Source organism: Thalassophryne amazonica, chromosome 13 (genome assembly GCF_902500255.1).
Source record: "Thalassophryne amazonica chromosome 13, fThaAma1.1, whole genome shotgun sequence".
Lineage (NCBI taxonomy): Eukaryota > Metazoa > Chordata > Actinopteri > Batrachoidiformes > Batrachoididae > Thalassophryne > Thalassophryne amazonica.
In genome coordinates, this window is record NC_047115.1 from 57,058,588 (window position 1) to 57,086,332 (window position 27,745).

Sequence of the window (27,745 nt, forward strand, 5' to 3'; positions counted from 1 at the left end):
GTGGGTGAGCCTTTGCCATTCTGGTTATTATTCTATCCATTTTGATGGTTGTTTTCCATTTTCTTCCATGCGTCTCTGTTTTTTTTTTTTTTGTCCATTTTAAAGCATTGGAGATCACTGTAGTTGAACAGCCTATAATTTTTTGCACCTGCGTATAAGTTTTCCCCTCTCCAATCAACTTTTTAATCAAACTACGCTGTTCTTCTGAACAATGTCTTGAACGTCCCATTTTCCCCAGGCTTTCAAAGAGAAAAGCATGTTCAACAGGTGCTGGCTTCATCCTTAAATAGGGGATACCTGAGTCACACCTGTTTGTTCCACAAAATGGACAAACTCACTGACTGAATGCCACACTACTATTATTGTGAACACCCCCTTTTCTACTTTTTTACTAATAGCCCAATTTCATAGCCTTAAGAGTGTGCATATCATGAATGCTTGGTCTTGTTGGATTTGTGAGAATCTACTGAATCTACTGGTACCTTGTTTCTCATGTAACAATAAGAAATATACTCAAACCTGGATGAATCTTTTTAGTCACATAGCACTACTATTATTCTGAACACTACTGTAAGTACTGTGTTAAAAAAGAGAGATAAGAGTTTCTAAGACATTAGTCACATTAAAAGTCTTAAACACCTTAGCATTTCTGTATAAATATAGTTTTTGATGTTTTGGTTTCATTATTTTGTTAGCAAAGGACAATTTTTGAAAAAAAAAATCACTGTTAAAAAATTCCAAAATGTTAAATGCCCCATCACCTCCCAAAACTTTAGAGGAAAGTTTTGGGAGGTGATGGGGGAAACTGCCTGTTTTCTTTAAATATGCAACAGGCAGTATTGAGTCAAATTTTCTGTCTTCACTATGCGTATGGTTGGGATTTGATGTTAAACATCCCCAAAGTCCCCCTGTTACCAGATTGCATGTGTTGAACTAAGCCAGGATTAATACTTAATTAGCTCACTTTGTACCTGGACTTCATTTACATTTATCATTAAGATATAAAAGCAGGATGTTATCATATGGTAAAGCTGTCTGGAGTAGACAGTCCCCCCCCCCCCCCCCCCCCCAAAAAAAAAACTGAGTGACAGTGCAACAGGTATGAGGGAAGCCACCGAGACACACGCATGACAACACAAAAAATTCTAGAAAGTGAACAAACTGCAACTTCTGTTTCTTGCATCATGATTAGGTTAAAAACTGACTTTTCAGCTATAGTTTGCTACAAGGCATATGTGGAATTTGAAACTAGATTCAAAATATTTTCTTGTGAAAAAGAATGGACAAAAAGAAAATCAACTCCTTGTCTGCTCCACCAACCATGAAACTCTGACTAGTGATAGAAAAAATTTGTCTAGTTTCTCCTGGCGGTCACAGAAGCCTATAACTTGTTTAGAGTTGTCCTCGGCATCATGGTGGCTTCCCTCACTAGTTTCCTTTTTACACTCCAGTACCATAATGTTTGAGTTCCTTAATGATTGATGTAAATAAAGTCTGAGACATATTCAGTCAAATAAAGAAAAAACTGACGATTTACAGTAAATTCTTCAAAGGGTGCCAATAACTGTTCCAAACTTTTTTTTTTTTTTTTTTTTTTTTGCTTCAGTACATGTTCAATAACTATTAACATTTGAATTTTATTTTATTTCTGAGCATATTTCAAATTCTGTACTTAAAATATTTTGGGGTGCCAGTAGTAGGGGCAGCATGACACCACTTTTTCATGTAATGTTATATCAATCTGATAATTATTTTTCCTGTGTTTAAAGAACTATGTTAATAAATTAATTAGTCTGGATGTGCTTTGCTAACACATCTGTGTAACAAAACCTCTACTCAAACAATGAAAACAAGGACAATAGCCCACAATGTGGCTCAGATGTGCAGTTAGAAGACTTACATGAGATCTTTATTTTTTATTTAAATTTCTGATATCTGATCTAGTAATTTTAGTCAATAGTGGATCGATACCAATCTAAAGTATTGCTTCAGCACATGCCTAGCCAGTAATGCTATAGTTGTGGAAACATGTATGTACCTTCTATAGCAATGATGTGCAAATTGTAAATGGATTTTCTGGTACTCCCTATGCTCTTCTTTATTCAGACCTTTCAGAAATGGTGTTATTTTAAAGAGAATAATGAGTAGCTCTTCACTCTTCTGGGCCGTCTTACTAATGCTGTGCCATTTGGCGCTAAAGTGGACCCGCTATATACAAAAAGCCGGTTCAGCCGTGTGTCATTTATAAATCATGGGTGGTTTCAGACTGAAGAGGAGCTGCAGTCTCACACACTTACAGATTGCGCTTTCTCAGCTCAGGGGGAGCTCAATTACAAATCTGGATTATTGTCAGTATAGCGTAAGTCATATTCTGCAGTATCACACGCCCTGTGGCCTATATGTGATAAAGCATTTCATCATGACATGCCGGTTTTGTCCCCCTGTGTCTGCATTAAGCAATAAATTCTGCTGAAAAAAAGGTATTACATTTGATTTGCTGTCCCTCTCATCTCCTTGCAGACCTTTTGCAAAACAGACCATATAATTCCTCCTGATTCATGAGGCAAAGATTAAGATGCTTAGAGGATGCTGTTGTAGCCAGAAGATATTGTTGCATGTTGGTGTCATCACTAAGGAGAATACCTACAAGGAAATGAACCCATATTACCTTATTTGTGGTTAAATCCCCCAGAGATGAGTGCCTTTAGGGGTGATGTTAAACTCATTGCATATTTAGTTATTTTGTTCTGTCACTACAGTGTTTCCTCTGCAGTCCAAAATCCTCTGAGATTTGGTTAATATTGATGGAATTCTTCTGTTGGTCATAACCTGGATAATCTCTGACTCTACTTTCTGATTGACAATTTCCCACTAATCCTTGTATTGCTTTGCCCCGTAGCACTCCACAAAGACATGGGCTCTTGTCGCGCTGCAACCATAACAGGCACCCTCTCCCGCATCTCTCTGAACGATGAGGAGGATGAGAAGGCCCCGGAGGGCCTCAACTACTCAACGTTGCCTGGCAACATCATCTCCAAAGTTATCATCCAGCAGCCTTCAGCTCTGCACATGCCGATGGGAGTGGGCGAGCTGAAAGAACAGTGCATCGCCGACAGCAATGCCGACATGCGCCGCACTGTTTACCTGTGCACTGATGATTCTATGCGTCAGAGTGACCAGGACATGGGGTGCCATGACATGGAGGGCCACTCGGCACAGGGCCAGATGATGGAGACAGACTACATAGTCATGCCTCGTGCCTCTGCAGCAGCAGTGTCAGGGTCGACTAACACGGCCACCCTCCTGAAAGAAGACACCAAGATGAACATCACTTTGGATACGCTGCCACACGAGAGGCTGATGCATTACAAGATGAGTCCAGATTTCAATATTGGCCCATCAGGCATGGACCACATGAATGTGAATCTGGAGCAGCAGTATCCGAGTGCTCCGGAACAGATGCAAAACCTTCCCTTTGAACCTCGCACAGCGGTTAAGAACTTCCTAGCTGAGATGGAAGAGACTGCAGGGCTTTCAAGGAGTGAGACAGGGTCCACAATATCTATGAGCTCCTTAGAGGTACATATGCACCACTGGATAGAGCACAGAGGTGCAATATGTTCTTTGCAGTAGGGTTAAGTTTTCCGCAGCTGCTTCTTGATGGTCTATATGGAGCATTCCTCCCACTTTTGCTGGAACAGTAAAACTCGCTTAAACCATCGTATAAACTGGATACTTGCACTCACTGGACAAAAGCAAAAGTCCCAATGTTTTTGTATGGTTTTCCATGTAATAAACACTGTATATAACGGATTTGCGCTCACATTGGACAAAACTTCCCACTCCATCGCAATGCATTTCCATTAAAAAACCCTCACATGTACCAGACAGAGCAGTCTGGGATTGAACAGTCGCAGCAGAGGTACAAAATGAAGTTCAGCACTGACACGCTCCGATTCAAGGAAAGTGGTTACCGTATTTCCTTGATTAAAACCCTGGGTGTTTATTTTTTCAAATCGTGCTCAGACTCGGTGCCTAAACGAGGCAGGCCTTTATTCAAGCCCGGCAATTACTAACAAAACGCTGCTTGCTGCCTGTTCTGTAATGTGGTGTTACGTTTCACACATATCCATGGGTATGTTGAACCAAAGGCAACCGCTTTAGATCAATGCCCTCTATTTTACAAGTTTTTGCAGTGCACATGGTGATTACATGTCGATCATGGATCAAATAAAGGAACATTTGGCTGAAAAGTCTGCAAATATGAGCAACTTTACAACACAGAGTCTAAAAATTAGAAAGATGGTCAAATGACCTGCAATTCGTGAAGGCAACTTGCACGTACCGTAACGTTGGCTTGAAGGTTAATGATTGTATAAAGAAGTTGAGCTTGTTGAGGGACAAATTGATCCAGAAAAAGACACTGTTCCCACGGTAAATTGCATTAAGACACCCACCAACACGACAGAGATCTTTAAAAGGGTCACGTGCACGTCGACGTCATTGCACGGCCATCAAGTTACGGAGATGAAGAAGCATAAATCAGGCTTTAGGATTTTAAGGTACCACTCTGCAGCGGACTTAGAAAAAAGAGTGACTCGACTAAATGTAATTCTTTAAATGTACATAATGCTCTGCGCGTATTTAAAGCAGGCGTTTATTTTTCAGATGAAGTTTTGACCCGGCCATTAAATGAAGTAGACCCCTATTCAAGGTCAGGCATTTAATCAAGGAAATACATAAGCCTAATTTGTGTTGGGGATTCCCCGTAGATCGTTCAGCACCTCCTGACTGTAACTAATCGCTTACATATATATATAACAGATTTTGTCTGTTTTATACATATAGCGGATTTTGTCCCTTTTTATACATTTTGAATTTAACGGACAAAATTCGCTGGACCACCTGAATCCATTATACAACCCCTGGCAAAAATTATGGAATCACCGGCCTCGGAGGATGTTCATTCAGTTGTTTAATTTTGTAGAAAAAAGCAGATCACAGACATGACACAAAACTAAAGTCATTTCAAATGGAAACAGTATAAGAAATCAGGAAAACAAATTGTGGCAGTCAGTAATGGTTACTTTTTAGACCAAGCAGAGGGAAAACAATACGGACTCACTCAATTCTGAGGAATAAATTATGGAATCACCCTGTAAATTTTCATCCCCAAAACTAACACCTGCATCAAATCAGATCTGCTCGTTAGTCGCATCTAAAAAGGAGTGATCACACCGTGGAGAGCTGTTGCACCAAGTGGACTGACATGAATCATGGCTCCAACATGAGAGATGTCAATTGAAACAAAGGAGAGGATTATCAAACTCTTAAAAGAGGGTAAATCATCACACAATGTTGCAAAAGATGTTGGTTGTTCACAGTCAGCTGTGTCTAAACTCTGGACCAAATACAAACAACATGGGAAGGTTGTTAAAGGCAAACATACTGGTAGACCAAGGAAGACATCAAAGCGTCAAGACAGAAAACTTAAAGATATATGTCTCAAAAATCGAAAACGAGGAACGAATGGGAGGAAACTGGAGTCAACGTCTGTGACCGAACTGTAAAAAACTGCCTAAAGGAAATGGGATTTACATACAGAAAAGCTAAACGAAAGCCATCATTAACACCTAAACAGAAAAAAACAAGGTTACAATGGGCTAAGGAAAAGCAATCGTGGACTGTGGATGACCTGGATGAAAGTCATATTCAGTGATCAATCTCGAATCTGCATTGGGCAAGGTGATGATGCTGGAACTTTTGTTTGGTGCCGTTCCAATGAGATTTATACAGATGACTGCCTGAAGAGAACATGTAAATTTCCACAGTCATTGATGATATGGGGCTGCATGTCAGGTAAAGGCACTGGGGAGATGGCTGTCATTACATCATCAATAAATGCACAAGTTTATGTTGATATTTTGGACACTCTTCTTATCCCATCAATTGAAAGGATGTTTGGGGATGATGAAATCATTTTTCAGGATGATAATGCATCTTGCCATAGAGCAAAAACTGTGAAAATATTCCTTGCAAAAAGACACATAGGGTCAATGTCATGGCCTGCAAATAGTCCGGATCTTAATCCAATTGAAAATCATTGGAGGAAGTTGAAGAAAATGGTCCATGACAAGGCTCCAACCTGCAAAGCTGATCTGGCAACAGCAATCAGAGAAAGTTGGAGCCAGATTGATGAAGAGTACTGTTTGTCACTCATTAAGTCCATGCCTCAGAGACTGCAAGCTGTTATAAAAGCCAGAGTTGGTGCAACAGAATACTAGTGATGTGTTGGAGCGTTCTTTTGTTTTTCATGATTCCATAATTTTTTCCTCAGAATTGAGTGATTCCATTTTTTTCACCTCTGCTTGGTCTAAAAAAGTAACCGTTACTGACTGCCACAATTTTTTTTCCTGATTTTTTAGTGTTTCTTAAAGCCAGAAAGTTGCCATTTGAAATGACTTTAGTTTTGTGTCATGTCTGTGATCGGAGCGCCTTGGGGCAACTGTTTGTTGTGATTTGGCGCTATATAAGAAAAAAGTTGATTGATTGATTGATTGATTGATCTGCTTTTTTTCTACAAAATTAAACAACTGAATGAACATCCTCCGAGGCCGGTGATTCCATAATTTTTGCCAGGGGTTGTATGTGAGTTTTACTACAATCTAATCTTAGTCACTAGCTCTTCACTAAACAAAACTAATCAATAAATAAAGATGAGTAAAATATGGTACAGTCCAGGACATTATTCTTGTAGACTGCTAAACCAGTGTGCTGACTAAGCTAATCTTTTTAAACTTTGTCCTATTAGTAGCCCACTAGCTTGGACTTTAGGACTTTATTATTAGAATGCATACTGTCTGATATGATTTGTTTTTTGTTTATCTGTCTTTTTTTTCTTCTGCTCCTACAGTTAGGGGTCACCACAGCAGATCAATCTTTCCATCTCACCCTGTCCTCTGTATCTTCCTCTGTCACACCAGCCACCTGCATGTCCTCGCTCAGTATATCCATAAACCTCCTCTTTGGCCTCCCCCTTCTCTTCCTGCATGGTGGCTCCATCCTCAGCATTCTTCTCCCTATCCTACGTCCCTCCTCTGCACATGTCCAACCCATCTCAATCTCACGTCTCTGACTTTGTCTCCAAACCAGCCTACCTGAGCTGTCCCTCTTATATGTTCATTCCTTAATCCTGTACATTCTCATCATTCCCAAAGAGAATCACAACATCTTCAACTCTGCCACCTCCAGCTCTGTTTGTTGTCTTTTTGTTAGTGCCGCCGTCTCTAAGTCGTACAACATAACTGGTCTCACTACTGTCTTGTAAACTTTCCCCTTCATGCTTGCAGATATTCTTCTGTCACAAATCACTCATGCCAACTTTCTCCACCCATTCCACCCTGCCTGCACTCTCTTCTTCACCTCTCTACCACACTCCATTATTTTGGACAGTTGACCCCAAGTATTTAAACTTATCTACCTTCACCATTTCTACACTTTGTAACTGCACTATTCCACTGGGCTCCCTCCCATTCACACACATGTACTCAGTTTTGCTCCTACTGACTTTCATCCCTCTTCTTTCCAGAGCCACTCTCCACCTCTCAACTTTAGAGACTGAACTTGCTTTCTACTCTCACTACAGATCAGAATGTCATCTGCAAACATTATAGTCTATGGAGACTTCTGTCTGATCTCCTCTGTCAACCTGTCCATCACCATTGCGAAAAAGAAAGGACTCAGAGCTGATCCTTAGTGTAATCCCACCTCCACCTTGAATGTCTGCCATTCCTACTGCGCATCTCACCACTGTCACACTGTCCTTGTACATGTCCTGCACTACCCTCACGTACTTCTCTGCCACTCTAGATTTCCTCATACAATACCACAACTCTTCCTCTTGGCACCCTGTCATAAGTTTTCTCTAAATCCACAAACATACAATGTAACTCCTTTTGGCCTTCTCTATACTTCTCCATCAGTACTCTCAGAGCAATCATTGCATCTATAGTGCTCTTTCTCTGCATGAAATCACATTGCTGCTCAGAGAGCTTCACATGTTTTCTAAGCCTAGCTTCGAGCACTCTTTCCCATAACTACATGCTGTGGCTGATCAACTTTATGTCTCTGTAGTTACCGCAGCTCTGTACATCATGCTTGTTCTTAAAAATACTTTATCTTCACTAATCTCTTGCAATTCCTGATTTACTCTCTCCACATCAACCAGTGTTTTCTCGCTCTCATTTTCTTCATTCATCAGCTCCTCAAAATATTCCCTCCACCTTCTCAATACACTCACCTCACTTGTCAGCACATTACCATCTGCATCTTTTATCACCCTAATCTGCTGCACATCCTTTCAGGCTCTGTCCTTTCAGTCCTTTTCTCCTTCCTTACAATTCAACTTCTTGTACAGCTCACAATATGCCTTTTCCTTAACTTTTGCCACTTTTCTCTTTTCGGCTTACGCTGCATGTCCTTGTTCTCCTGTCTATTTTCTTCATATCTCCAACCATCCAAATTTTTTTTTTCGCAACCTCTTTCTCCTTATGCTTTTATCTGTCACCATTTACAATAAATTCAAATCCTAATCTCAAATAAAACCAGTTGTAGAAATTGATACAAGACCAGGTTGACTCTAAAAGACCCGTTCTAATCTGACAACATCTGTGACCCAAGGCCAATTCTATAGTGTTGCATCTTTTTATTCATCTGTTCTTAAATTATTTATAAGTAGTGGTGGCTTTGGTGGCCACCTGACCTAGGCTTTGGAATTGAAAAAACAAGCACATTTCAAGCCATGTGTAACTTCAAAACCACATATTTGTTAGGCTAAACAGAAAGAGAAAATAAAATTAGATATCTGCTTTGGCTAGGCGTTTCATGAAATCCATTCTACAGGGTTGTGTGGAATGGTGGTTGAGCTATTTCAATTTTAGAATGTAAGTGCCGTGAAACAATCACAGAATTCCTTCTCTTCTACTGACAACCACACCTGCTTCTAATTCATCATCCATCCATTATCAAGTTGAGGAAAATGATTTTATGTGCAGGTTCACATGTAATCTGAAGCAACAGCGGTTACAATATCTGACATCGCCATACATAAAAGATACTAATTAAGTGTACCATTGATAAGTGAGTTTGAGCAAATACAATAGCTGATCAAGTATCAGTTGCAGTGTATTCTTAGACATTTGATTTTAGCTTACCTGGTACTAATTAGCTGTGAGCTAGCAGACTAGCAACTGTAAGTTTTAAAAGCCTAGCTCAGTCAAGGTTGTTTAGCAGGCAACAGCAGCAATGTTGTTGACATTGATGTTGGAAACTGCAATCTAAACATAATTCACTCAACTTTATTCTTTTGTTAAAAAATTCCCATCAGCAGTGATAGCTAGAGGTTATATGTTGTGAATGCACTTGGTCACATAGTGTTGTGTGGGTTAGCAAAACTGTCAAAAAGATGTTCATAATAGACTTTCGACCAGTGGTTGTGGGCAATTTCTCCCAATTGTATATTACTTTTATACAACCCCTTTGAAAATGTACACATGTACCTGTAGCAGGTTGATCTTACTAAACAAATGTTTTAATGTCATCATTTCATGTTTTATTTTCACAGAGACGAAAGTCACGATATTCTGATCTGGACTTTGAGGTAAGTTAAATTCTCTCTCCATTGTATGCACCTATCTTATATGTTTAGAAAAAAATGAGAATTTGTTTCCAGTTGTGTTTGTCATTTGATTTAATAGTTCTTAAGCTTACTGGACTTGCATAACCTTGACGCAACACAATTTATTGTCACCCTCTGTTGTTAAGATAAAAGCCAGGCTGTCAACTGACAAACAGGGCAACAGTTCTCATCCACATTTTTTTCTTCCTCCATCTTTGACATCCATTAGCTCTGTTAATTTTCAAAATATATGCTTTTAAAGTCATTTGCACATTTCACATCTGATTTTACCACTGGTTTGAGCAATGATTATATTCGCTTGCAAACACATATTCAAACCCTTTTTGGCAATGTTTAGCATTTTCTTTGCATTGTTACATCAGGCTTTACTGTATATATATAAAGTACAAACGTCCAAAGTAAAGGAAACATAAAACTAAGATTTCTAGCAGCTGTTATGGCACTGTGTGCAATTTTCCCCTTAAATAGGAAAGGTCTATGCCAGTGTTTTGATTAAAAGGAGATTGCTTACATTGACAATACACTAAATGAGGCAATGTCTCACTGAAGAGTTGTGATAAATGTAGATAATTCAACCCATGTTTTTATAGTACCGGCAACCTAACCTAACGGTGACAGTGGTGTTTCCTTTATTTTGGCACTTACTTGTATATATGCATGAACCAGTAGATTTGTTTCAGACCTGGCCTATAGAGTAAACTAACATGACACTAACAAATTGAGTTGGAGGGTTGGGGAGGAAGATGCATTTCCATTATTGGCTGTCTATACCAAAGAAAACCCCTTGCCATTGCAGAAAGTCATGCACACCAGGAAAAGACACATGGAGCTGTTCCAGGAACTGAATCAGAAATTTCAAACCCTGGACCGATTTCGAGACATACCAAATATGGGCACCATGGTGAGTAACAGGAAACCAGGGGGGTGGCTCTCAGCCAGTTAAAATAGCCCGCTTAGACATCCGGTGCAGAGCACATAGTGTGTGATTGTGCAAATGAGCAGTCCTGTAGTAAAAGAATTCATGCAGAAAGAATCTTCCGGTGCATAAGTGGGGATGTTAGCAACTGCGGAGGGGGTGGGGGGTTCGGTTACTAAAGGCCAGTCTCAGGGCAGAAAGACCTAGGTTGCTATAGAGTGCATCCATTCCAATGCAAGGCCATGAATGCACTTTTATTTACATGCACATTTATCTACTTAGCAACCCCATCATTTTTTTCCCATTAATGCATGGCATAATTATTTAATATTACCTTAAGTTCCGTGTTCACAGCTGTGTGGGGGATTTGATCAGATTACATATAAAAGCTGGGTGAATGATTGACATACTTTCTGTGCTTGGTGCAAATCAGACCGCCGCTTTACACCTGGCTGAGACTGCAGACAGCACGGGAATCGACCTTCATCTCAGACACGCAGCAATGTTTTCTGCACTGAATGCAGCAAAACAAAAGTGGGTTAGTGGCCGAGCACGGCCACACTGTTAGATGTCAGCCACGCGGCGGTTTTGTAATGCTTTTTCACTTCTTTCAATCACCCTTACAACACACTGTAATTTGAGGCCAGTTGCTTAGCTACCGCTGCAAGTACTTTTAGACGGAAAACGATAACCACGCTATGGTCTCACTCCCCCATTTCTTTTTTCTTTTTCCTCCCTCAAATGTATCTGCAGAGTCGGCTGCAGACATTAATATCCATTTTCTATTCCCTAACTGGGAGGAGCTTCTTTTTCTTACTTGCAATTAGTCAACCAGAACTCAGTCAGATGAATGGCTCGCAGATAAAACCCATATCGTGCACCAGCATTTCTCAGCTCGGGGGAAAACACAGTCCCGCTATTACTCCACGATAATAGTATAAGCATGTTCATATTTAATACACTACCATTATCTTTTGTTATTTGATGCTTTTCATAGCATTAATCCATTATTTTGCAATTAGCTATGGGTAGGAATTCATACAATGTCCATTCAAATGATTTGTCCACACTTTTAAGAACTGTTTAGCTGCAGAGGCTGCCACACCACTAATATCACATTCCGCTGGCCATATTCACAGGAAAAGGGAATGCCAAACAAGAACCCATGGGAGAGCTACAACCCAGCCTGTGAGTACCAGAATTACGCCACTATGAATGTACTAGAATCTGACACCAAGGACTCTCTGGAGATGACGCCTGCAGAGTGGGAAAAGTGTGTCAACTTGCCCTTAGATGTCCAGGAAGGAGACTTCCAAACTGAGGTGTAGAGTTGAAGAAGATGCAGAAGAAGATGCAAACTATCAAAGGAGGAGAATTTTGCACTGAAAAAAGCGACAGACTTTTCTAACAGCCTTGGCAAACATATCTGGATATTACGAGTGTGGCAGGGACATTATGTGCCAATACAATATAAGGACTAAGGAGAGAGACAAAATGGGAAAAAAAAAACAAGCTGAAAAAGAAACATCAGTGTTAATTTTTTGTATTCTCACTAGTGTACTTAGTGTGGGGCAGCCTGGTGTACAGTATTTACCATCATGTGTTTCAAATTATCTGTCAAGGAATTGGCTAAAAAAGGTAATCTCTCGAGACAAAACTTCACAAAGCAAAATGCCATGTCGTCCCAGCTTCATTGGGTCTAGTTTTAATTTCCTAAAACTGGACCCGGGAGCACAATGTATATATTTATGCAGGTTTTTAAAAAGTTTATAACAGTCTGTTTGGCCATTATTACACTTTTTACTTTATAATATAAAACACAGGCAGGCAAAGAGGATTTTTTCTGTCATATTAAAATGAATGTTTGTCAAGCTACATTCTTCATTGCTTTAAATGCAATAAAGATAATACTCACTTTTATATAAATAATATATTTCACAACTTTAATACTGCAGAATCTGCTTGAAGGATCCCAGCAAGCTCTCTCATCTGCAGCTCTGTATAAAATATTTAAAAACAAAATGTTGTATGGTGTAAATAAACTTTTGTCTACATATGTTTTACCTGTGCCAATTTATTTTAATGAGAAAAATAAATGCCAACCTGATCAGAAGTTATAGCAAAAATGTTAACATTTGAAAAGGAATGTAAATAAAAGAGGAAATATGTTCGTACTGCTTCAGAGGTTGTGTCAAGTTTATGTGGTTTTCATGGTTGTGGAATACACGCCTTGTTTTTCTGCAAAACTGGATATGAGTACTGTTGGCAAAATATAAGAAAATTAGAGGTCTGGATGATTACATAACAGTTTGTCAATCAATCTTGCCTCAAACTTGACATACAACCCCTGGCAAAAATTATGGAATCACCAGCCTCGGAGGATGTTCATTCAGTTGTTTAATTTTGTAGAAAAAAAGCAGATCACAGACATGACACAAAACTAAAGTCATTTCAAATGGCAACTTTCTGGCTTTAAGAAACACTATAAGAAATCAGGAAAAAAAATTGTGGCAGTCAGTAACGGTTACTTTTTTAGACCAAGCAGAGGGAAAAAAATATGGAATCACTCAATTCTGAGGAAAAAATTATGGAATCATGAAAAACAAAAGAACGCTCCAACACATCACTAGTATTTTGTTGCACCACCTCTGGCTTTTATAACAGCTTGCAGTCTCTGAGGCATGGACTTAATGAGTGACAAACAGTAGTCTTCATCAATCTGGCTCCAACTTTCTCTGATTGCTGTTGCCAGATCAGCTTTGCAGGTTGAAGCCTTGTCATGGACCATTTTCTTCAACTTCCACCAAAGATTTTCAATTGGATTAAGATCCGGACTATTTGCAGGCCATGACAGTGACCCTATGTGTCTTTTTGCAAGGAATGTTTTCACAGTTTTTGCTCTATGGCAAGATGCATTATCATCTTGAAAAATGATTTCATCATCCCCAAACATCCTTTCAATTGATGGGATAAGAAAAGTGTCCAAAATATCAACGTAAACTTGTGCATTTATTGATGATGTAATGACAGCCATCTCCCCAGTGCCTTTACCTGACATGCAGCCCCATATCATCAATGACTGTGGAAATTTACATGTTCTCTTCAGGCAGTCATCTTTATAAATCTCATTGGAACGGCACCAAACAAAAGTTCCAGCATCATCACCTTGCCCAATGCAGATTCGAGATTCATCACTGAATATGACTTTCATCCAGTCATCCACAGTCCACGACTGCTTTTCCTTAGCCCATTGTAACCTTGTTTTTTTCTGTTTAGGTGTTAATGATGGCTTTTGTTTAGCTTTTCTGTATGTAAATCCCATTTCCTTTAGGCGGTTTCTTACAGTTCGGTCACAGACGTTGACTCCAGTTTCCTCCCATTCGTTCCTCATTTGTTTTGTTGTGCATTTTCGCATGTCTTCCTTGGTCTACCAGCATGTTTGCCTTTAACAACCTTCCCATGTTGTTTGTATTTGGTCCAGAGTTTAGACACAGCTGACTGTGAACAACCAACATCTTTTGCAACATTGCGTGATGATTTACCCTCTTTTAAGAGTTTGATAATCCTCTCCTTTGTTTCAATTGACATCACTCGTGTTGGAGCCATGATTCATGTCAGTCCACTTGGTGCAACAGCTCTCCAAGGTGTGATCACTCCTTTTTAGATGCAGACTAATGAGCAGATCTGATTTGATGCAGGTGTTAGTTTTGGGGATGAAAATTTACAGGGTGATTCCATAATTTATTCCTCAGAATTGAGTGAGTCCATATTTTTTTCCCTCTGCTTGGTCTAAAAAAGTAACCGTTACTGACTGCCACAATTTTTTTTCCTGATTTCTTATAGTGTTTCTTAAAGCCAGAAAGTTGCCATTTGAAATGACTTCAGTTTTGTGTCACGTCTGTGATCTGCTTTTTTTTCTACAAAATTAAACAACTGAATGAACATCCTCCGAGGCCGGTGATTCCATAATTTTTGCCAGGGGTTGTAGTACACACCGAGTCCAAAGATGCACCCAGTGTAAAGCAGCAGACTGCTACACAAGTAAAATTGGTGTTGTGTATTAGGGATCAGTATCAGTCTGATATAGGCCAAAATTACTAATCAGATATCAGAAATTTAAACAAAATCCAATTTGGTCAAAGTCCTGATTGGGCACTATGTCATGTTGTGGGGCAGAAGAATCTTTTTTTCACAATATGAGTTGATGTTTTGCTAGATGGCTCAGTTAGTAAAGCACATACAAACAAATGTAATTTTTAACAGATTAGTTGTTTTAAGACAGGCAAAATGGTGTTGGATTGATATGGGAAGACACTGAAGGTTGCATTGTCGGTGTCGTGTAAGACATGATAAAGTGGTATAATGCCATCCCTTAGTAAATACTAAGTATAACTGTGCTAATTTTATTCATGTCGTGGTGTTTCAAAAATGAGGTGAGGTCAGGTGCGGTGCCCAGGTATTGGTATCATGTTGTGGCAAAAAGCAATTACGCCATAGACCAGTAAAAACCAGGGCCCGTATCCACAAAGCATCCATAGACTAAAAGTAGCTCTTAGTGACGTCATTATAAGAAAGATCTTAGAATTCCTCAAATTCTTAGACATTTCTTAGAATTTTCCCTTGGTAAGATAAAAGTTATTCACAAAGCATTTTAGACCTTAAGGGAGCTCCAAAGGTGCCAAACTGTTAAGAGGAGGAAGGAGGACTTTTAAGAAGCCTAACTGTGCCTTAAGCAGAGAAGATGGCAGAAAGACAAAGAGGAAGGAGAGATATTCTCCGTATGTTGAATGGCAGTGATTCAGTAACACGCTGCTGGCTTGATGGTGCAGGGATAATGTTTGTAGTTGATCTCGTCGGGAAGGACCTTACTTTTCCCACCCAATGTAGTAACACAATAACACCTGACATGAAGATTATCACAACATTGCAATCCCTGGCTACAGGAAAAAATGTAAATTGCATTTAAATTCTACAACATTCATTCAAATGTTAATATCAAAGTAAACGATGCCAGCAGCCATAGCCTAAACTCACCTGTTTAAGAAGAACTTTGCTTGTGTGCTGCAAGCTCTGCTCTTGGTTTGGATTGAATGAATGAATGAATTTATTCGGCACACAAGCAAAGTCCCAGAATTTTAGAATATGTAAACAGGCAAACAACGGATTTATTGGCTCGCAATATGATTTGTTACAGATAATTTGCGATAATTCTTATAGCTTTCTTTTGTAACAAAAATGTTGAATTAGTATTAGTTTTAAATGTGTTTCCTCATACCTCAATACAGTAGGTCATATATGGAACGAGCAATGAATGATTATAAAATAGTTTATGAGCGTTGGGAAATGAAATCTTGTATACATTTCAGCACGTACTAGTGCTTCTCACACTCGTCACTTATGCGCACAAGCAGGACCCAATTTCCCTCTTTATTCTGTCTTTAAATGCTTTTATTCCTCTCCATGAGCTGTGCCAACAGCAGGTACTGCTCTTCTGTGCAGTTGGGCTTTGTAGTTCTTTTTTTATCCATTTCATTCGTTTTTTTGGTCATTCGGCCAAATCAAACCGCTTTTTATAAGAACACCAGCAATCATAGGGATTACTGACAGCTGAGTCTGCATCCACCATTAATATCACATATATAAAATAGTAAAATTATCAGCATGGAGAGTAAACATAGCATGGAAAGTTTCATCACCATGACATAAAATTTGACTTTCATGATTCCACATTTCTTAATACTGTCCCTTCATAACTAGGAGCTTGGAGTGCATTTTTTAATTTTTACATTTTTTCCTTTTTGTGACGCCCAATCACAGCTTATAAACGACTGCATCATACCTAGCAATGGGGTCAACCATACCTCCTCACAAGGATAAAAGTTTTTGTCTCCTCTCAGACACTTCCTGGATCATTCTTAAGCGAAGATTCCTTTCTAGGAAGCTTTAGGCTAAGTTGGGAGCTCTCTGAGTATCTTTGTGAATATGGGCCCAGGTCTAATGTCCAGTGAGGTTTTCTCCTATTTAAAAAGTGTAATAACAAAGTGTAAAAGTGTAATATTCAGATATGTCTTATATGGCAGGTTCCCAACAGATGTACACTTGCTGCAAAGGGATGCACTTTAGCCAATGAAGTTACCACAAACCTGATTTGAAAACAAAAATTGACAATGAAATAAAAGTGAAACCTAATGGAAAAATCCCTGGGGGGGTATTTGGAGGGCAGAGGCTTCAGACTTTAAACATGATTTGAAAAGAAAATGGAAATTACTGACAGTGCATCAAGTGGTGTAAAAACTCAAGATTTTATAAAAATTCAAACAGTCACACACTGCAGCCTTAACAGAAAAATAAATACTCCATGTCTGTGACATAGTGCAGCAGATAGAGTGCTCCCCCCAAGCTGTGTGGCACCCTTTGCTTCAGGCTGAACAGTTTTTACCTTACCGCTAAAATAGCTGCAGGCACCTTGTTGTGGACTCTGCTGTGGTCCTTATCCTTCCATTCATTCAGAAATTTGTCTGTGGGGCCTTTGTCCAAGCCCATATGATCCGGCTACAACTTGTGTGCATGGCTCGTGATTGAATTTTCACACATTGCAGTTGATGTACCGTATATTAATCCAAGTCCCGTAGTAGTCACTCCCAGTGGTATGACTTTGGACATTTTATGGCATTTTGAGGGGGCATTGAATCGGTCCAAATTGGCTGCAGGTGCAATGAATAATTAGCTGGCAGAAACGGACAAAAGCTAACCCTATAAAGACACTTAACTATAATACTCTTCAATAAATAAAGGTATATTTAGCTAAGAAAATATTTGTTAAACCTAAACTGACAACATCCTCTCTTTTGAGATATGAGATGTTAGTAACACTTTCATTGAACTATTCAGCACAGGGATCATCAAATGTCAGTTCATAGGTAACATCTGGCCCTCAAGCTCACATTTTGTGGCCCCAACATGTGTGTGTTTGTGTTTTGAATGTTCTATTACACAACTTCATGCCCTGAATCAAATCAAATCAATTTTATTTATATAGCGCCAAATCACAACAAACAGTTGCCCCAAGGCGCTTTATATTGTAAGGCAAAGCCATACATTAATTACGGAAAAACCCCAACGGTCAAAACGACCCCCTGTAAGCAAGCACTTGGCGACAGTGGGAAGGAAAAACTCCCTTTTAACAGGAAGAAACCTCCAGCAGAACCAGGCTCAGGGAGGGGCAGTCTTCTGCTGGGACTGGTTGGGGCTGAGGGAGAGAACGAGGAAAAAGACATGCTGTGGAGGGGAGCAGAGATCAATCACTAATGATTAAATGCAGAGTGGTGCATACAGAGCAAAAAGAGAAAGAAACACTCAGTGCATCATGGGAACCCCCCAGCAGTCTAAGTCTATAGCAGCATAACTAAGGGATGGTTCAGGGTCACCTGATCCAGCCCTAACTATAAGCTTTAGCAAAAAGGAAAGTTTTAAGCCTAATCTTAAAAGTAGAGAGGGTGTCTGTCTCCCTGATCCGAATTGGGAGCTGGTTCCACAGGAGAGGAGCCTGAAAGCTGAAGGCTCTGCCTCCCATTCTACTCTTAAAAACCCTAGGAACTACAAGTAAGCCTGCAGTCTGAGAGCGAAGCGCTCTATTGGGGTGATATGGTACTATGAGGTCCCTAAGATAAGATGGGACCTGATTATTCAAAACCTTATAAGTAAGAAGAAGAATTTTAAATTCTATTCTAGAATTAACAGGAAGCCAATGAAGAGAGGCCAATATGGGTGAAATATGCTCTCTCCTTCTAGTCCCCGTCAGTACTCTAGCTGCAGCATTTTGAATTAACTGAAGGCTTTTCAGGGAACTTTTAGGACAACCTAATAATAATGAATTACAATAGTCGAACCTAGTGGAAATAAATCCATAAATTAGTTTTTCAGCATCACTCTGAGACAAGACCTTTCTAATTTTAGAGAGATTGCGCAAATGCAAAAAAAGCAGTCCTACATATTTGCTTAATATGCACATTGAAGGACATATCCTGATCAAAAATGACTCCAAGATTTCTCACAGTATTACTAGAGGTCAGGGTAATGCCATCCAGAGTAAGGATCTGCTTAGACACCATGTTTCTAAGATTTGTGGGGCCAAGTACAATAACTTCAGTTTTATCTGAGTTTAAAAGCAGGAAATTAGAGGTCATCCATGTCTTTATGTCTGTAAGACAATCCTGCAGTTTAGCTAATTGGTGTCTGTCCTCTGGCTTCATGGATAGATAAAGCTGGGTATCATCTGCGTAACAATGAAAATTTAAGCAATGCTGTCTAATAATACTGCCTAAGGGAAGCATGTATAAAGTGAATAAAATTGGTCCTAGCACAGAACCTTGTGGAACTCCATAATTAACCTTAGTCTGTGAAGAAGATTCCCCATTTACATGAACAAATTGTAATCTATTAGATAAATATGATTCAAACCACCGCAGCGCAGTGCCTTTAATACCTATGGCATGCTTTAATCTCTGTAATAAAATTTTATGGTCAACAGTATCAAAAGCAGCACTGAGGTCTAACAGGACAAGCACAGAGATGAGTCCACTGTCTGAGGCCAAAAGATCATTTGTAACCTTCACTAATGCTGTTTCTGTACTATGATGAATTCTAAAACCTGCCTGAAACTCTTCAAATAGACCATTCCTCTGCAGATGATCAGTTAGCTGTTTTACAACTACCCTTTCAAGAATTTTTGAGACAAAAGGAAGGTTGGAGATTGGCCTATAATTAGCTAAGATAGCTGGGTCAAGTGATGGCTTTTTAAGTAATGGTTTAATTACTGCCACCTTAAAAGCCTGTGGTACATAGCCAACTAATAAAGATAGATTGATCATATTTAAGATCGAAGCATTAATTAATGGTAGGGCTTCCTTGAGCAGCCTGGTAGGAATGGGGTCTAATAGACATGTTGATGGTTTGGAGGAAGTAACTAATGAAAATAACTCAGAACAATCGGAAAGAAAGAGTCTAACCAAATACCGGCATCACTGAAAGCAGCCAAAGATAACGATATGTCTTTGGGATGGTTATGAGTAATTTTTTCTCTAATAGTTAAAATTTTATTAGCAAAGAAAGTCATGAAGTCATTACTAGTTAAAGTTAAAGGAATACTCAGCTCAATAGAGCTCTGACTCTGACCTGAATAGTAAATGAGAGCATACTCACGTATGACAGAGCATAATCATGGATTATATTTTAAGAATTAGTATCAATCTCACATGTGCACTATCATAAAAAAGTAATTTCTCCAATTTATATCTTGTCACAGACCACTCCTGAGTCTGCGACCATGCCGAGAGCACATTTGTCTACAAGTTATATGTTTTCTATGGTTAATTTAATATCTGATATCTACCAACCTGCTATAGTTTGTTTTCATGGGAAGATGCTGGAGACTACTGTTGAACTGTAGGGTCTATAGAAGTTGCCAGACTCTGACCACACACTTGTGGTGTCACAAAGAATTCAGATGAAGTCCCACAGACTGCCATCTGCTTGGTGCCCCAGATTTAATCTGGCTAAATGTCAAGATCAAACTGTGTTACAGGATTTTGCACACAATCTGGGTAGAGGACTTGAAAACATGGACACTATAAATTAATGCCATGTTCTTTCACAACAAGACCATGAAAGCTGCCAGTGACTGCACTGGTGCCAGTTTTCACAGGAGGAGGCATTTCATCTCAGAGGGAGCTCCAAGTATCATCCAGAGGAGTCGTAGCACACGACTCGTTGGAAACTACAGCCTGTATAAGGATCTGAGAAAGTGGGCTGTGACTGTATTGAGGAAACACCAATGGGCATTTGCTAGAAGAATGTGTCAAAAGGAATCCCTCAGCCAGCTTACAGAGGAATCAAAGCACTGCATTCATCCAAAACTGCTGTGCACCTCATGCTACTGCAGTCACAAGTGGCATGGCATCCTGACAGATGACTGCTATTCTATCACATTGGGCCGGCTACTTTGAGTACTTCTAATAAGGCTGATCATCCAGGAGGTTGGACTTGTCTGGAGCCGGGATTCTTGTGGGTGATCCTCCAGACAGCTGGGAGTCATAGAATTTCACATTGCAAAGGTAAAGCTGTCAAGATCTGTGGTATTGTCAGCTTAACTCCTTCAGGCAGGTGAAGGTACTGATGTCCTGGTCTTGAAAGTCTGCTTCCATCTGGGAGATGCGTATCATCCCAACAAACTGTACAAAGGGACTTGCTGTCTGTGGATAGGAATGGGTGATTGCCTGGATTACAATAACGGGGGTATTACACTGTTATCTGTGCTGGTAAAGCCCAGTCAAGTCCACAAGTATATGGACAGTGACACAGTTTTGAAATTTGGCCTTTGTACTTCACCACAAGAGTTGAAATTGAACAATCAAGAAGTGTTTTTAGTGTAGACATTCAGCTTTAAACCAAGGTGTTTAACAAAAATACTGCATTTGTTAAATCCAGCGTTTTTGCACATTTAGGAATTGCAGCCATTTGCAAACATAGCGCTCACTTTTCAGAGCCCGTAAGTAAATGGACAAATTAAATACAAGGATTATTTAAAAAAACGAATCATGTTGTACAACCTGTTTTCTTTAGGCAAGTCAGGGGATGGATACATGAACATTTCCAAGTCACTGGAGACAGACCTTACTTGCATTAATCACTGAGATATACAGACAGTATGATACTGTATAGTAAATCTGTCTGAAGTAGACAGTTCTCAAAAACTGACTGAGTGTTATACCCCCGTCACACATAGCCGGATTACGCAGACTGGCATCAGATTTATGAATTGGCACACATCCGAAAAGTGTCAGATTTCAGTTCCAAAGCATTCTGACAGCCATCTGCGGAAATCAACACAGTTGGTCAAAATCTGCCGGCGGCCCCGAGTGTGGTGCACATATTCAAAACTGTCCGGGTGCCGTTGAGATGGGACACCTATCCGACGCCGATCCATGTGTAATCTGATGATCATCTAACTGCAATTTACATATTCTGACGGCATCAAAATAGCATTTGAAATGATCTGATCGTGGTTGATTGAGCTCTTAGATTGATCAGTCACAGTAAAGCCTGCTGACATGTTGTGCCACTTTTGTCTCCCTCCACTGGACCCGGCCAGGGAGGGCGAAGGAAATGTTGTTATGTGATAACATGTATGTGGCACTGTGTGTGCGTCAGAGGCTCGGTGCAGCGCCACAACGCAGCTGAACAGGGTGTCACCGCTGTAACACACGTATTATTACACGTACACTTCCTAAGTCTGTAGCAGAAATGGGAATGTTTCCTCAGCACATGACGACATAAATAAACATGTAACTCACCTCCGTTACCCCACGCTCCACAGCGCAATGCAGACAGCTGCTCAAGTCCCTTTCACCCGGCTGTGCTGTGTGCTGGCAACATCAATTAGATGACAAATGCATTATCCACTTCTGGTATAATGTGAATTGCTGTTCCACAACGATAATCCAACTGCAGTTGTGTTAAGATATGTACGAGTATCAAGTGAAATGGCCACAAAAAAGAGTTTAAAAAAGAGAAAGTCCACTGGCTGCATCTGAAAGTTGCGCACATGTGGGAAGTTAGCGCACTGCCAGCACAGTCAACAGCAGTTACAGAGTCCAGCCGGACAAATAAAATCTAGCAATGCGAGTATATACTGATCAAACACCGAAAGTGATTTTTCACTGGACTAACAGCAGGCGATCACTGACAATTGTCAACCTGTTTTTGCGCTCTCTGGATGCGGGGTGGCTTGTACAGCGTTTATTAACACATACACGCAGCTGAGCGAACATTTCAGCCACACACTCGCACACTGCTTTGATCACCTGTTCTACACAAGCGGGCACACGCAGCTCGTTCAGCCATTGTGAACACACTGGGATCACCTGTTCTACGCACGTACACGCGCGCACTCCGTCATGTGAGACACACACTGATGAGAGGTCGGTCTAGCGCTGGGAATGTGAAGACGTGCGGAGATTTGATTGCATGGGTGAGTAAGTTGGCGAGTGACAGCTCCAATGTCTGTGCCTTCTGGCAGCAGTCTGTGTCATCTGACTGTTGTCTGAAATATGTTTGGGCTGCACCCTGCAGGTGTGCACGAGGCAGTCCAAATGCGTTTGGACCATGGCTGGCCACACCTCTTTTCCTCCCGACTGCATCGGATTATGGCAATATTTGCCATGTCAGAATGGCTCCTCCACATTCTTGCTATGTGACAGCGGCTTTAAAGAATGAGACTAGTGAGGGAAACAACCAAGACATCCAGACAGTTATAGGCTTCTGTGGTCATCTACAAGATCTTTACATCATTTAGATCACACTAAAGGAGTGAATCCACCGAGGATAATGTGCTATGGGACACACACACATTTCCAACACGTGATTAATGGTGAATGGACTGCTTTTTTCATCGTATGCAAATCTTCAAATCACTTTTCAGAGAGGCCTATTTTTCTCTCTGCATCTGACCTTTCACACACACACACACACACACACACACACACACACACACACACACACACACACACACACACACACACACACACACACACACACACACAGCAATGGCAGGGTGCTGTCATACATGGCATGTAACTGCACACCAGGAGCAACATGAAAATTGGCTTAAGCACAGATTGTGCATTTGTTGAAGATAACTCGTACTTAAAAGCTGCTTGACTATGAAAACAGACTAAGTGAAGCAAAATGTGCTGCTGTTATAGCAATTCTTCCACCCCAACAAAAAAGTGTTTTCTCAATAAATGCATGACCGGTGGCCTTTATCTTCTGTAGAATCAATCAATCAATCAATCAACTTTTTTCTTGTATAGCGCCAAATCACAACAAACAGTTGCCCCAAGGCGCTCCACATTGCAAGGCAAGGCCATACAATAATTATGAAACACAGTCTACGTCTAAAGCAACATAACTAAGGGATGGTTCAGGGTCACCTGATCCAGCCCTAACTATAAGCTTTAGCAAAAAGGAAAGTTTTAAGCCTAATCTTAAAAGTAGAGAGGGTGTCTGTCTCCCTGATCTGAATTGGGAGCTGGTTCCACAGGAGAGGAGCCTGAAAGCTGAAGGCTCTGCCTCCCATTCTACTCTTACAAACCCTAGGAACTACAAGTAAGCCTGCAGTCTGAGAGCGAAGCGCTCTATTGGGGTGATATGGTACTACGAGGTCCCTAAGATAAGATGGGACCTGATTATTCAAAACCTTATAAGTAAGAAGAAGAATTTTAAATTCTATTCTAGAATTAACAGGAAGCCAATGAAGAGAGGCCAATATGGGTGAGATATGCTCTCTCCTTCTAGTCCCCGTCAGTACTCTAGCTGCAGCATTTTGAATTAACTGAAGGCTTTTTAGGGAACTTTTAGGACAACCTGATAATAATGAATTACAATAGTCCAGCCTAGAGGAAATAAATGCATGAATTAGTTTTTCAGCATCACTCTGAGACAAGACCTTTCTGATTTTAGAGATATTGCGTAAATGCAAAAAAGCAGTCCTACATATTTGTTTAATATGCGCTTTGAATGACATATCCTGATCAAAAATGACTCCAAGATTTCTCACAGTATTACTAGAGGTCAGGGTAATGCCATCCAGAGTAAGGATCTGGTTAGACACCATGTTTCTAAGATTTGTGGGGCCAAGTACAATAACTTCAGTTTTATCTGAGTTTAAAAGCAGGAAATTAGAGGTCATCCATGTCTTTATGTCTGTAAGACAATCCTGCAGTTTAGCTAATTGGTGTGTGTCCTCTGGCTTCACGGATAGATAAAGCTGGGTGTCATCTGCGTAACAATGAAAATTTAAGCAATACCGTCTAATAATACTGCCTAAGGGAAGCATATATAAAGTGAATAAAATTGGTCCTAGCACAGAACCTTGTGGAACTCCATAATTAACTTTAGTCTGTGAAGAAGATTCCCCATTTACATGAACAAATTGTAATCTATTAGACAAATATGATTCAAACCACCGCAGCGCAGTGCCTTTAATACCTATGGCATGCTCTAATCTCTGTAATAAAATTTTATGGTCAACAGTATCAAAAGCAGCACTGAGGTCTAACAGAACAAGCACAGAGATGAGTCCACTGTCCGAGGCCATAAGAAGATCATTTGTAACCTTCACTAATGCTGTTTCTGTACTATGACGAATTCTAAAACCTGACTGAAACTCTTCAAATAGACCATTCCTCTGCAGATGATCAGTTAGCTGTTTTACAACTACCCTTTCAAGAATTTTTGAGACAAAAGGAAGGTTGGAGATTGGCCTATAATTAGCTAAGATAGCTGGGTCAAGTGATGGCTTTTTAAGTAATGGTTTAATTACTGCCACCTTAAAAGCCTGTGGTACATAGCCAACTAACAAAGATAGATTGATCATATTTAAGATCGAAGCATTAAATAATGGTAGGGCTTCCTTGAGCAGCCTGGTAGGAATGGGGTCTAATAAACATGTTGATGGTTTGGATGAAGTAACTAATGAAAATAACTCAGACAGAACAATTGGAGAGAGAGAGTCTAACCAAATACCGGCATCACTGAAAGCAGCCAAAGATAACGATACGTCTTTGGGATGGTTATGAGTAATTTTTTCTCTAATAGTTAAAATTTTGTTAGCAAAGAAAGTCATGAAGACATTACTAGTTAAAGTTAATGGAATACTCAGCTCAATAGAGCTCTGACTCTTTGTCAGCCTGGCTACAGTGCTGAAAAGAAACCTGGGGTTGTTCTTATTTTCTTCAATTAGTGATGAGTAGAAAGATGTCCTAGCTTTACGGAGGGCTTTTTTATAGAGCAACAGACTCTTTTTCCAGGCTAAGTGAAGATCTTCTAAATTAGTGAGTCACCATTTCCTCTCCAACTTACGGGTTATCTGCTTTAAGCTACGAGTTTGTGAGTTATACCACGGAGTCAGACACTTCTGATTTAAAGCTCTCTTTTTCAGAGGAGCTACAGCATCCAAAGTGGTCTTCAATGAGGATGTAAAACTATTGACGAGATACTCTATCTCCCTTACAGAGTTTAGGTAGCTACTCTGCACTGTGTTGTTATATGGCATTAGAGAACATAAAAAAGGAATCATATCCTTAAACCTAGTTACAGCGCTTTCTGAAAGACTTCTAGTGTAATGAAACTTATTCCCTACTGCTGGGTAGTCCATCAGAGTAAATGTAAATGTTATTAAGAAATGATCAGACAGAAGGGAGTTTTCAGGGAATACTGTTAAGTCTTCTATTTCCATACCATAAGTCAGAACAAGATCTAAGATATGATTAAAGTGGTGGGTGGACTCATTTACTTTTTGAGCAAAGCCAATAGAGTCTAATAATAGATTAAATGCAGTGTTGAGGCTGTCATTCTCAGCATCTGTGTGGATGTTAAAATCGCCCACTATAATTATCTTATCTGAGCTAAGCACTAAGTCAGACAAAAGGTCTGAAAATTCACAGAGAAACTCACAGTAACGACCAGGTGGACGATAGATAATAACAAATAAAACTGGTTTTTGGGACTTCCAATTTGGATGGACAAGACTAAGAGACAAGCTTTCAAATGAATTAAAGCTCTGTCTGGGTTTTTGATTAATTAATAAGCTGGAATGGAAGATTGCTGCTAATCCTCCGCCCCGGCCCGTGCTACGAGCATTCTGACAGTTAGTGTGACTCGGAGGTGTTGACTCATTTAAACTAACATATTCATCCTGCTGTAACCAGGTTTCTGTTAGGCAGAATAAATCAATATGTTGATCAATTATTATATCATTTACCAACAGGGACTTAGAAGAGAGAGACCTAATGTTTAATAGACCACATTTAACTGTTTTAGTCTGTGGTGCAGTTGAAGGTGCTATATTATTTTTTCTTTTTGAATTTTTATGCTTAAATAGATTTTTGCTGGTTATTGGTAGTCTGGGAGCAGGCACCGTCTCTACGGGGATGGGGTAATGAGGGGATGGCAGGGGGAGAGAAGCTGCAGAGAGGTGTGTAAGACTACAACTCTGCTTCCTGGTCCCAACCCTGGATAGTCACGGTTTGGAGGATTTAAGAAAATTGGCCAGATTTCTAGAAATGAGAGCTGCTCCATCCAAAGTGGGATGGATGCCGTCTCTCCTAACAAGACCAGGTTTTCCCCAGAAGCTTTGCCAATTATCTATGAAGCCCACCTCATTTTTTGGACACCACTCAGACAGCCAGCAATTCAAGGAGAACATGCGGCTAAACATGTCACTCCCGGTCCGATTGGGGAGGGGCCCAGAGAAAACTACAGAGTCCGACATTGTTTTTGCAAAGTTACACACCGATTTAATGTTAATTTTAGTGACCTCCGATTGGCGTAACCGGGTGTCATTACTGCCGACGTGAATTACAATCTTACCAAATTTACGCTTAGCCTTAGCCAGCAGTTTCAAATTTCCTTCAATGTCGCCTGCTCTGGCCCCCGGAAGACAATTGACTATGGTTGCTGGTGTCGCTAACTTCACATTTCTCAAAACAGAGTCGCCAATAACCAGAGTTTGATCCTCGGCGGGTGTGTCGTCGAGTGGGGAAAAACGGTTAGAAATGTGAACGGGTTGGCGGTGTACACGGGGCTTCTGTTTAGGGCTACGCTTCCTCCTCACAGTCACCCAGTCAGCCTGCTTTCCTGGCTGCTCGGGATCTGCCAGGGGGGAACTAACGGCGGCTAAGCTACCTTGGTCCGCACCGACTACAGGGGCCTGGCTAGCTGTAGAATTTTCCACGGTGCGGAGCCGAGTCTCCAATTCGCCCAGCCTGGCCTCCAAAGCTACGAATAAGCTACACTTATTACAAGTACCGTTACTGCTAAAGGAGGCCGAGGAATAACTCTTTAGTAACACCCGTCGCATTTCAGTAGTTGCCACATGCAAATGAGGAAATAGTGCCATCGTATTCATTCTGAGACACATGGAGCCATCAGAGGAAAAACAAGAAATCAACCCTCAGCAGCTTCACTTTAGGTGCACTGCACATATTTGGCTGAATTACAGATTATTAATCAGAGTAACTCAAATGTACGATTTGATACATAAGAGGTGCCTGTTAGGACTCTGAGCTGTGATG

General features: G+C 40.3%; 1 protein-coding gene across 12 annotated transcripts in view; it reads left to right on the forward strand.

Annotated features, from left to right (window-relative positions):
• Positions 1–12,795, forward strand: part of adgrb3 (adhesion G protein-coupled receptor B3) — a 463,324-nt gene extending 450,529 nt beyond the window's left edge. For 8 of the 12 annotated variants that reach the window (XM_034184736.1, XM_034184742.1, XM_034184746.1 and 5 more), the window contains 4 exons: positions 2,896–3,579; positions 9,623–9,658; positions 10,494–10,598; positions 11,753–12,795. In XM_034184736.1, coding sequence (XP_034040627.1) covers positions 2,896–3,579; positions 9,623–9,658; positions 10,494–10,598; positions 11,753–11,941 — 1,014 coding nt within the window. In that variant the 3' untranslated portion in view covers positions 11,942–12,795. The remainder of the gene's footprint in view (positions 1–2,895; positions 3,580–9,622; positions 9,659–10,493; positions 10,599–11,752) is intronic. The other 4 variants (XM_034184737.1, XM_034184743.1, XM_034184739.1 and 1 more) reach the window with 1 other exon arrangement.
• Positions 12,796–27,745: the final 14,950 nt, after the last annotated feature.